We start from the raw sequence: 12338 nt of genomic DNA on the forward strand, positions 1-12338 counted from the left end.
GTGTTGTTTTTCAGTGCTTTCCTTTCCTGTATTTTCTCTGTTCTTTCTGAATCTTCTGGATTGAGCAATTATTTACTTTTTCTTCTTCTTTTATTCCTTTTTGTAGTGTCCAGTTTTTCTTTCATGAGCACAGTTTTTTAATCTAAGAATGTTAGCTTTTTGATGTGGTGTTCTGTGCCCTGCGCTATCTCTGCCTTCTATAGCTTCCCTTTTTCATCCAGTTTGATTTCCTTTTTTGTGTTTGAAGCATTTGTCAAATGTATTATGATGTCTGGTTGTCTTTGACGTGTAAGTATGAAACCGTAAAAAGCTGCTTACAAATAAACGGGTCTTTTCGGTTGGTGGGCCTCACTTGGGGAGTGAGTCAGTTTTTTCAGTTAGATGACCAACAAATGAATGTCTTTTCGAATGCTGGCATTCTGTTGCAGGGTTTGATTTCTTCAAATGAGAATTCTTTATTTTCCTCTTAGAAGGAGTATATGTGGCAAATGAAAGGGTGCAGATGTGGGAAACGAGGCGATAGGATATGTCCAGAAATAGGATGTGGTAATAGGCTGGGTTGAAAGAATGTGAACTTTCCTTCAATCTTCTGTCTTGTTTCCATCCCCTTTCTCAGCCTTCCACTATACCTAGAATCCCCAAATCTAGAGCCTTTGTGATTCAATTTCAACAGAGAGTAAAGGGAAGCAGAATAGTTTAGCCTTTCAGGATTGAGAGAGGGGCCTTGGTATACAACTTCTCTGCATACAGACTCTCAACAGGTTTCCACATTTCGTGCTCTGCTCCTTATCTTCTCCTTCTAAGGTCGTCTAGGTTTTTAGCCCTCAGGGGTTCTGAAAATGTTGACGTTCCTTTCTGTCTGCACGGGAGCGACTTCCCTTTCTACTTTGGTCACCTGCTCTTTATCTTTTCTCCCATTTTTCTTTGTGGGCTCATATCTTGTTATTGTTGTTATCATCATCGTTGTCATCATGATTTTTATTATTATACTCTCATTTTAGTTGCTGACTTAAAAAAATGCACATGAGAGTCACGAGTTAAGTTCTATTGAGGGCAAAATGAGGACTATAGCCCAGGAGACGGTATTTCAGATAGCTCTGAGAAACTGCTCCGAAGAAGTAGGGGGGAAGGTCAGTATACATGTGATTTTGGTGACAGGGGAGTACATGCAATTAAGCACATTTTCTTTGCAGAAGGTTTCCGCTAGTCTAGTGAAGGTTACTGCTAGTCACGAGGAGCAGACGTCACCATGAAGGATTTTAGTGCTTTTCTAGATAAGAGGAGAAATAAGAATTGGGCTCATAAAATTGGCTTCTGAAAATATCTATCTGAAGACCTGTTCTGCCAGTTTTTCTCAGAGCACAGAGTGCCTCGTCTCTGCTCTCCACCTGAACTCCTTTCAGGGGGTGTTGAAGGTCAGCGGCTGCAGCAGCACGTGATTTAATCCTTGTAGAGGTGGGTGGCAAGCGCCAATCTGTAGTTGGCATAGTGAAACTTGCAGAATCGAGATGAGCACGTGTGATAAATCTACCGTATTTATCAGAAATCCACTTTTACTCTTTATCGAGTTAAGCTGCAAAATGAATATTTTTATGGTGTTGCCAATTTTAAGATACCTGTAGTCATATTCTCCTGAAATTATGAAACACATTAAGGATTTTTGTGAAGATTACGAATTCAGTACACTCCTCAGAAACACTGAATCCCATCTTTTGTGTGTGAGTTCAGTCTTCTGTTTTCTCCTTTTTTACTCCTCCCTTCCTGTAAGACTGTCTTGTAATGACAATAGCTTCATTTCTTAATTTCTGCATTTTTCTCAAGTCTACTTAATCTCCAGCTTAAATTGGACTCTGTGTTACTTACCGTCCTTTAGTTGTGCCTGGTTTTATTCCTTACCTATTCCTCCCAAGAGTTATTCTAAACATTCATCAGTCCTATAAGCCCTTTTCACCTTTCTCTTCATGCCTCAAAAATCATTCTGATTACTACGTCACAAAGAAAATAAATGTCTTAGGCCTTTATTCCCTAAACTCATGTTCCTGTAGTTTTCTCTCTGTATCCAACCTTTACTTTTTCTTTCAACAAACATTTATTACTTACAATATTCTGTCCACAAGAGGTAAAAGAATAGAGTACATGAAGATCTTTTGAAAATTAAAAATAAAATCAAAATTTAATAGGACAGAGACAAACAGAGACACATGAAAAGTAAGAAGGTAAACAGTCTTCAATTCACAAGATTCAGAAAGAACAGAGAAAACAAAAGAAAGCATTAGAGAAATACCACAAAGAAATTCCCCAAATTGATGGACATGAGTCTTTATTAGAAGGGGCCCACCCAATACGCAATACATAGACAATAAAGTGACATTAAAGCCACGTCCAGAAGTAGGAGGACAGTTGGACAAAAGAAGGCAAAGAAGTGGTAGGTAGTCGGCATTCCAGAGAAAAATGTTAGGATGTCCTGAATGTGAAGGAACGAAGAGAGTTGGTGTTACTACTGAGTAGATATAGCAAGTATGTGTTTGTGTTGTAGAGGGAAGTCCCTAAGATGAGGCTGGAGGTGTAAGCGAGGGGCCTGATTACACAGAGTGTGGTGAGCCGTAGTTAATTAACAAGCTTGTGAACTCAAAACAGTAGAATACCTTTGCAACAGTGAAAAACCTGAGAAGATATTAAGCAAGTGAAGTGACAGTGACATGCATTTTCTCCAAAGAGCATTCTCCGTTGTTGAGAATAGATCGTCAGAGGGTAAAAGTGTACATAGGAAGACGGATTAGGAAGCATTTAGGTGAGAGATGAGAGATGGGCTAGTAGGTTTTTGGAAGAGTAGAGGCAGAGAAAAATGGACACAATTGAGGTATTTGGGAAATACAATCCAGGACCTGCTGCTGGATTGGAAAGGGGAGAGAGGAGAAGAGAAATTGTCCAGGACGGCTCCCGGGCTTCAACTAACTCACTGGGATGGTGGTAATGCCATTGCCAAGATGGAAAGGGTGGAAGAGAAACCAAGTGGGAAATAAGAACAGAAGTTCAGTTTTCACATGTTGAATTTGAGGTGCCTGTGAGAATTCCATAGGAGATGTGAAGTGTGATTGGATATTTGTGTCTACTGCTCAGAATAGAGATGTAGGCTAAAAGTACAAAATTCAGTGTTATGGCTTATTTGTGGTAATTAAAGCCTTTGTAATAGACAGGTTGCCTAACTGAAAAATCACAGGGGAAAATTGCTGTATTTCTAGCAGCAATATCCTTCTTAAGGTCCAAAACCATGTATTCGGCTGCCTGGGGGATTGCCCATAAGCGTCTTAAATGAATTTAAAACTACGCCCATCGTCTTTCTTGTTACCCCAAACCTTTTTTTCTTTTTTTGTGCCTTATCCTAGAGGGTAGCGCCATCATTCTCCCAGGGCACTCAGGCTACCAGAAGCCTGATAGTCGTCCAACTTCTTTTCCCTCACACCCTCCCGAACAGTAGATCATCAAGTTCTGTCAGTTTTGTCAACTAAATATTTCAGAAACTGCCTCATTCTCTCCTTGCTTCTCACCACTGATTTTTGTCTGGCTCTTGCTTTTTCTTTCCTGTATTTTTGCAGTAGCCCCTGACCCACCGCCCCCAGTGCATGCTCTCCGACCCTCTTCCTTCTCTTTGTTGCCACTATATTCTTTTTTTAAAGAGCAAATCTGATCGTATTTCTTGTCATGAGCCCTCTTCCTAGGTAGAATTGACCGTGCCCTCCCTAGTACCCCTGGATATCTATTCACACTTATTTTTAATGTATCCATCTCTCCCCCTGTTAAACTATGTCTTCTTAGGACAGAGTTTGCATATCATTCTTATGCATTCATTGCCTAATACACAGTAAATGTCCAATAAATGCAGAGATGATAAGAGTTCAGACTCCTGGTCAAACAGATGTAACTACAAAGTCTGTTTCCAAAGTGTAGTCATTATGTGGCATTGGAAGTGACTCTCTGTTTTATCATCTGTAAAGTGGATATAATAGTAGTCCTTAGCTTCATAGGGTAATTGTGAATATGTTGGCTATAATGAAAGTTTTAATAATTTGTAGTGTTGAGTAGCGAATGAATTAATTGTTTAGTGATGCTTTATCACTCACAAGATAAAATCCAGATGTTGAGGACCTTCATGATCTGTCCTCTCTCCCCATCCCCTCTGACTCCACATCTTCTCCCTATGTAACTCCTCCCACTGTAAACACAGAAAAGTACTTGCCATGACCTAAATATACCATCTCTCTCTTCCCTTCTGTTCCTTGCAGTGCTGTCTCTTTTCACTGGGAATGTCTTTCTCCACTTTATCTCCCTAGCATATTTTTGCTCATCCTTTAAGACTTTTAGTGTCACTCCCTAACAGAGGCCTTCTGTGATCCCTCCCCTCCACCCTCAAGCTTAGTCATTCCTTTTCTGGGCTCCCATACAATCTGGTATATGCCTCAGTTTTGCTTGTATATATGTGAGCCCCTTGAAGGCAGATTTTTCAGCTGTGTATGCACAAAGTCTAGCCAAATGCTTGAATTCAATAAATGTTAACTAAACAAATGAATATAGCGAGAAATGAATCTCTCATGCAGGTAAATGCATTTTTTAAAGTAATGTCATACTCTCTATGAGGGGTCAGCAAACTACAGCCCATGAGCCAAATCCAGCCTTTCTACCACGTGTTTTTATAAATACAGGTTTTTGGAGACACAGCCACGTTCACTCATTCATGTGTTGTGTGCCACTGCTTTTGCACTATAACATCACGATTGAGTAGTTGTGTCAGAGACCAGACGGCTCACAAAGCCTAAAATATGTATCTGGCCCTTTACAGAAAAAGTTTTCTGACTTGTTCTATGTAGGTAAATTACTTTCCTTTAAATAATGTTTGGAAAGGACAGATAAAATTAGCAAAATTAACATTTTTTCTATGACATACAAAATGTGGCCGTGTCCCTTTCTTTATTTATGTGTTTCTTTTTCAGACAAACGTATTCTGTTTAACTCTCTGGTATTTTTTAATTGTATAGGCAGGAGCAAGCTATTACAGGATGACTGGCCTGGGTCCTTTGCCTCAAGCTCTTTATAATGGTGAATCCTTTCACCATGAAGAGCTGAATATTAGGGAACTAGAAACGGCTGTTCTTCACAGAATGATGGATGAAACTGCATATTTACAAAAGGAAGTTTTTATGGTAGGTAAGCATGTATGAGAAAATATCTGATGAATGATATTTATAGATGATTTTTATATTAAAAATATCTTTTAATAGCAAAAGTTAATTGTGTAAAAGTTTCCATTCTGATCGTTTAGTAATGATTTTTAAAGTAGTAATTAAATTTATCTGTGCATAATTGCATCTAAAAAATTGCTTAATTGGAAAGAAACTTCACAGTTTTATAGGAAAATTTATTATAAGAATCCTAAATTGCATGTTACTTATTGACTTATTTTAGATTCAGTAGTCTTTAAATGTATTCTCTGCATAATTTTAAAACATCTGCATATAAATCACATATGTTACCTAAATAATATTTTATTTTTTTAGGGTACATTAAATGATCGAACAAATGCAATTGACTTCCTTATGGATAGAAATAATGTTGTGCCCCGTATAAATCCTTTGATTTTGTACAATAAATGGCAGTACCTTAATTTAATATCTACATCAGGTAATACAATCCTTCCATATACTTTCCTATAAATGTTTATTGAGTTGTGAATGTTTTATTCATTATTTAACATTTAATATTAAAATTTTTAGTAACTGCTGATGTTGAAGATTTCTCTACTTTCTTCTTCTTGGATTCACAAGATAAGAGTGCTGTAATTGCAGAGAACATGTATTATGTAACCCAGGAAGGTAATAAGCATATTTTATTTTCCTGAATTTATTCCTAAATAGCAAAAACTTGTAATTTTATTAAATGCTTGCATAATACGTTTCTAGATGTTGATATCTGACTGGAGACCTGGCTTTCAATTTGAGGGTTTGAAAATTATTAGGATGTAAGGACTGTGATGAGAAAATGTGATGCCTCCTATCTTAGCTAATCGTATATGCAGAGGGGTTAATCTTGAGGGGTTTTTGCCTTTTTTTTTTTTTTAAAGCAAGCTATTCCATTTTTCTCCTTTTTAGGAAGGTAGTAAAAACCCTTTCAAGATTAAATAAACTGATAATCTTATCAGGCATGAATAAAAGTGTAATCCCCAGATGAGAGGAGAATAGTTCTGTATTCTGATTAAACAATGTCTAAATGTTTTGCTTAACTTAAGAGTCATAACCAAAGGAGAGGGAGCCAAGACAGGAACATCTTTGGAAATAAGGACTTAGCCTGGATAGGAAAGTCTTCAGTGTGACCACAGTTCTGTTAGAGACCATGAACTATTCAGATACATGAAGATAATTGGAGTTTGGTTGGTTTTGGTTTCACTTTGTTTTGTTTGACCTGCTTTGCTCTAGAGAGAACAAAAAGAGCCAATGCATGAAACATAAAAGAAAGCTGATTGTTATTTCAGTATATAAAGCAGTAACTTTCTAACAATGAGTGATCTCAAGATGGAATTACTATGTAATAAGGGGTAAATTTTTATATATGAGAGAGATTTAAGCAGACAGCTAGTTTTTGAGAATGCTGTGGAGTGAATCCAAATTAGGACCATATGGCCCTTGAATTACTTTGGAACAGATCTATGATTTCATGTTCATAAAGTGGTCTGTCTACAAGAGAACCAACAAATAATAAAATATAATTCAATTCCATATTATGGCAGGCTAAGGTCCTGAATGTGTCAAGTGAAGGGAAAAGGAGGCAGAGAAACAGGGAATAAAAAATAGGGCAAACAGGGCTTCCCTGGTGGCGCAGTGGTTGAGAGCCCGCCTGCCGATGCAGGGGATACGGGTTCGTGCCCCAGTCTGGGAAGATCCCACATGCCACGGAGCGGCTGCGCCCGTGAGCCATGGCCGCTGAGGCTGCGCGTCCGGAGCCTGTGCTCCGCAACGGGAGAGGCCACAACAGTGAGAGGCCCGCGTACCGCAAAAAAAAAAAAAAAAAAAAGCTTAAAAATAGGGCAAACATATTTATCAGGTTCTGGGTTATATTTCAAAAATTGCTTCTGGGCATCAGAATAAGTTAGGCCATAATTAATGCCCTTTGGTTAAATCTCTTGCAATCTAAAAGAAGACTTTATTAACTGAGAAACACCTGATTTCTTTATTTGCATTTATGTAAATATGTAAAGAAATAAAAGAGTTGGGAGAAATTTACTTAGCACTTTTGAAATAGTTCTGTTTACTAGCTGTAATGGTAAAAGTGATGACATTAAGAAGGCACGGGAATTCTTTACCTTTCTTCTTTGCAAAGACTGTGCCACTGCCTTACTCTCAAATTGCTTCTGAAGGATTGCAAGTAGAATCGATGTTATCCTTCTTTTTGTTATATTTTTTTCCTTAACCAAAGCCAGTGTTTGCACAGTTACATATTACTGAGTATGGTAATAACTGTAGCTTCACATCTATTCAGGTGTAGGTTTTTGGTGTAGCACACATTTTACAGTTGTTTTAAGTGGGTCATAAGAGCTAAGGGACTGATTTTTCTATAGGTTTTAATGATGGCCAGACAAGTATTATTTCAGGTGTTATATGCTGAGGCTGGATGAAATTAAACCCATTTAACTGTGACTGCAGAATTAAAAATTATTTCTTCTTGTGGCTTCCAAATTTTCAGATGTTTCTGAAACAAGAATTGCATTGATGTTGGCATAGGATGATGTGAATTAGGCCAAGTTAATAGTAGTCAGAATTTTTGAAATACATGAATCATAAGCTAATAAATATTGCTGTTTTCAATATCTGCTAATAATTTATTGTATCCAGTTTTACATATATGTGAGGTACAAATATCATTATTTTTTACAAGTGTAGCTGGAAGGCATTTTTGCTTGGCAACAGTAGAACTTTGATAAGCATGATACAGTTTTCCCTACTGGCAAAAGTATCTCACATGTGTGTTTCTTGGGGACTATTCTTTCTTTTTGGTATCTGAGTTTATATAAAGGTTATTCCTCTTTCAACATTTTTATGTGTATTTCACTCTGTGTGTATGTAATTTTTACCAATATTTGCTTATTTTCAGAAAGGTTCATTTTAAAAATTGTTACTGTTTTTATGTATTTTGTTAACTGGAAATGTCCCTGTCTTTAGTTTGATTTTAAGAAGAATTAGTTTGACTAAACTGTTTGAAACTTTCAGATGATGTAATTTCTTCAGTTACTTTCTGGATTATTGCTGATTTTGACAAACCATCTGGGAGAAAACTGCTTTTTAATGCATTAAATCACCTGGTGAGTATTTAGACACTCTTACTACAAAAATTCTAATTTGTTGTAATTTCGAGAAAGCAATATGAAGAACATGCATTAAATCATTTCCCTTCACGTTAACATTTTCAGTGCCTTGACTTGGTTAGAACATGGTGCTAAGGAGATTAAGACAGGAATTCAAATTCTTTCTCCATGTAGAATGGGTAACCTTGCCCAGGAAAAGAAAAACCTACATGTCTTCTGTGATTCATGACCTGTATATTCTTTGCTAGTCCTTGCAGTTGGACATACATTTACAGGTCTAATAGTGTGTATGTACTGAATGTTTGTGTCCCCCCAAAATGTATGTGTTCAAATCTAATCCTCAATGTGATGATATTTGGAGGTGGGGACTTTAGGAGGTAATTAGGTCAAAAGTGTGGAGTCCTCATAAATGGGATTATTGCTCTTACAAGAAGAGGTCAGAGAGGTAGCCCACTCTCTTTCTGTCATGTGAGGATACAAGGAGAAATCGGCAGAATGATGTGCAGAAGAGGGTCCTCACCAGCACCTGACCATGCTGGCACACTGATCTTGGACTACCAGCCCCCAGTTTGTACTATTTTTTTTACATACCTCTCTCAATAACAAGTAAACCAAGTACACAGAAAATCAGTAGGGATGTATAGAATACTTGAATAATAAAATAATCAAACCTGACCTAATGGATATTGATAGAAATGTACACATAGTATATGTTCTTGCAAAGCACAAATGTAACGTTTAAAAAACATTCGTAGATGCTAGGCTATAAAGCAAATCTCATGAAATTTTCTTTTGCTTTTTTGCATCAGTAGTAACTATTTTTTAAAAATTTTTTATTGGAGTGTAGTTGCTTTACAATGTTGTGTGAGTTTCTACTGTACAGCAAAGTGAATCAGCTATATGTGTACATATATCCCCTCTTTTATGGATTTCCTTCCCATTTAGCTCACCACAGAGCATTGAGTAGAGTCCCCCGTGCTCTACAGTAGGTTCTCATTAGTTATCTATTTTATATATAGTATCAATAGTGTATATATGTCAATCCCAATCTCCCAATTCATCCCACCTCCCCCTTCCCCCTTAATATCCATACATTTGTTCTCTACGTCTGTCTCTATTTCTGCTTTGTAAATAAGATTGTCTATACCAATTCTTTCAGATTCCGCATATATGCGTTAATATACGATATTTGTTTTACTCCTTCTGACTTACTTCACTCTGTATGACGGTCTCTAGATCCATCCACATCTCTACAAATGACCCAGTTTCATTCCTTTTTATGGCTGAGTAGTATTCCATTGTATGTATGTACCACATCTTCTTTATCCATTCTTCTGTCAGTGGACATTTAGGTTGTTTCCATGTCTTGGCTATTGTAAACAGTGCTGCAGTGAACACTGGGGTGCATGTATCTTTTTGAATTATGGTTTTCTCAGGGTATATGCCCAGTAGTGGGATTGCTGGGTCATATGGTAGTTCTATTTTTAGTTTTTTAGGGAACCACCCTACTGTTCTTCACAGTGGCTGTATCAATTTACATTCCTACCAACAGTGCAGAGGGTTCCCTTTTCTCCATACCCTCTCCAGCATTTATTGTTTGTAGATGTTGTGATGATGGCCATTCTGACCTGTGTGAGGTGATAGTTCATTGTAGTTTTGATTTGCATTTATCTAATAATTAGTGATGTTGAGCATCTTTTCATGTGTTTGTTGGCCATCTGTATGTCTTCTTTGGAGAAATGTCTATTTAGGTCTTCCACCCGTTTTTTGATTGGGTTGCTTTGTGGGTTTTTTTGATATTGAGCTGCATGTGCTGCTGTTTGTATATTTTGGAGATTAATCCTTTCTCAGTTGCTTCATTTGCAAATATTTTCTCCCATCTAAGGGTTGTCTTTTCATCTTGTTTATGGTTTCCTTTGCTGTGGCTTTAAGTTTCATTAGGTCCCATTTGTTTATTTTCCTTTTTATTCTCATTACTCTAGGAGGTGGGTCAAAAAAGATCTTTCTGTGATTTATGTCAAAGAGTGTTCTTCCTATGTTTTCCTCTAAGAGTTTTACAGCGTCTGGCCTTACATTTAGGTCCTTAATCCATTTTGAGTTTATTTTTGTGTATGGTGTTAGGGTGTTCTAACTTCATTCTTTTACGAGTAGCTGTCCAGTTTTCCCAGCACCACTTTTTGAAGAGGCTGTCTTTGCTCCATTGTATATCCTTGCCTCCTTTGTCATAGATTAGGTGACCATAGGTGTGTGGGTTTAGCTCTGGGCTTTCTGGCCTATTCCATTGATTTATATTTCTGTTTTTGTGCCAGTACCATACTGTCTTGATTACTGTAACCCTGTAGTAAAGTTTGAAGTCAGGGAGCCTGATTCCTCCAGCTCTGTTTTTTTCCCTCAATATTGCTTTTGCTATTCGAGGTCTTTTGTGTTTCCATACAAATTGTAAAATTTTTTGTTCCATTTCTGTGAAAATTGCCACTGGTAATTTGTTAGGGATTGCCCTGAATCTGTAGATTGCTTTGGTAGTATAGTCATTTTCACATTATTGATTCTTCCAGTCCAAGAACATGGTATATCTCTCCATCTGTTTGTGTCATCTTTGATTTCTTTCATCAGTATCTTACAGTTTTCTGCATACAGGTCTTTTAGCTCCTTAGGTAGGATCATTCCTAGCTATTTTATTCCTTTTGTTGCAATGGTAAATGGGATTGTTTCCTTAATTTCTCTTTCTGATCTTTCATTGTCAGCGTATAGGAATGCAAGAGATTCCTGTGTATTAATTTTGTATCCTGTGACTTTACTAAATTCATTTATTAGCTCTAGTAGTTTTCTGGTGTATCTAGGATTTTCTGTGGATGGTATCATGTCATCTGCAAACAGTGACAGTTTTACTTCTTCTTTTCTGATTTGGATTCCTTTTATTTCTTTTCCTTCTCTGATTGCTGTGGCTAAAACTTCCTAAACTGTGCTGAATAGTGGTGAGAGTGGGCAACTTTGTCTGGTTCCCGATCTTAGTGGAAACGGTTTCAAGTTTTCACCATTGAGAACGATATTGGCTGTGGGTTTGTCAAATGTGGCCTTTATTATGTTGAGGTAAGTTCCCTCTATGCCTACTTCCTGGAGGGTTTTTATCATAAATGGGTGTTGAATTTTGTCAAAAGCTTTTTCTGCATCCATTGAGATGATCGTATGGTTTTTCTCCTTCAGTTTGTTAATATGGTGTATCACATTGATTGATTTGCGTATATTGAAGAATCCTTGCATTCCTGGGATAAACCCCACTTGATCATGGTGTATGACCCTTTTAATGTGCTGTTGGATTCTGTTTGCTAGTATTTCGTTGAGGATTTTTGCACCTATGTTCATCAGTGATATTGGCCTGTAATTTTCCTTTTTTGGGATATCTTTGTCTGGTTTTGGTATCAGGCGGCTTTGTAGAATGAGTTTGGGAGTGTTCCTCCCTCTGCAGTTTTTTGGAAGAGTTTGAGAAGGATAGGTGTTAGCTCATCTCTAAATGTTTGATAGAATTCACCTGTGAAGCCATCTGGTCCTGGACTTTTGTTTGTTGGAAGATTTTTAATCACAGTTTCAATTTCATTCCTTGTGATTGGTCTGTTTATATTTTCTATTTCTTCCTGGTTCAGTCCTAGAAGGTTGTACCTTTCTAAGAATTTGTCCATTTCTTCCACATTGTCCATTTTATTGCCATATAGTTGCTTGTAGTAGTCTCATGATCCTTTGTATTTCTGCAGTGTCCATTGTGACCTCTCCTTTTTCATTTCTAATTTTATTCATTTGAGTCCTCTCCCTTTTTTCCTTGATGAGTCTGGCTGAAGGTTTATCAGTTTTGTTTATCTTCTCAAAGAACCAGCTTTTAGTTTTATTGATCTTTGCTATTGTTTTCTTTGTTTCTATTTCATTTATTTCTACTCTGATCTTTATGATTTCTTTCCTTCTACTAACTTTGGGTTTTGTTTGTTCTTTCTAGTTG

The 12338-nt window shown here is 37.1% G+C and overlaps 1 protein-coding gene across 1 annotated transcript in view; it reads left to right on the forward strand.

The window, feature by feature from the left end:
- Nucleotides 1–12338, forward strand: part of UGGT2 (UDP-glucose glycoprotein glucosyltransferase 2) — a gene marked incomplete at its 5' end in the record, with an annotated part of 164055 nt that overhangs the window by 82419 nt on the left and 69298 nt on the right. Inside the window, 4 exons of the mRNA XM_082675541.1 lie at nt 5034–5198; nt 5553–5676; nt 5769–5867; nt 8256–8347. Of these exons, the coding sequence (XP_082531667.1) occupies nt 5034–5198; nt 5553–5676; nt 5769–5867; nt 8256–8347 (480 nt within the window). The remainder of the gene's footprint in view (nt 1–5033; nt 5199–5552; nt 5677–5768; nt 5868–8255; nt 8348–12338) is intronic.

This window comes from Grampus griseus (genome assembly GCF_964374135.1).
Source record: "Grampus griseus genome assembly, chromosome: 18".
In the NCBI taxonomy this organism is placed as follows: domain Eukaryota; kingdom Metazoa; phylum Chordata; class Mammalia; order Artiodactyla; family Delphinidae; genus Grampus; species Grampus griseus.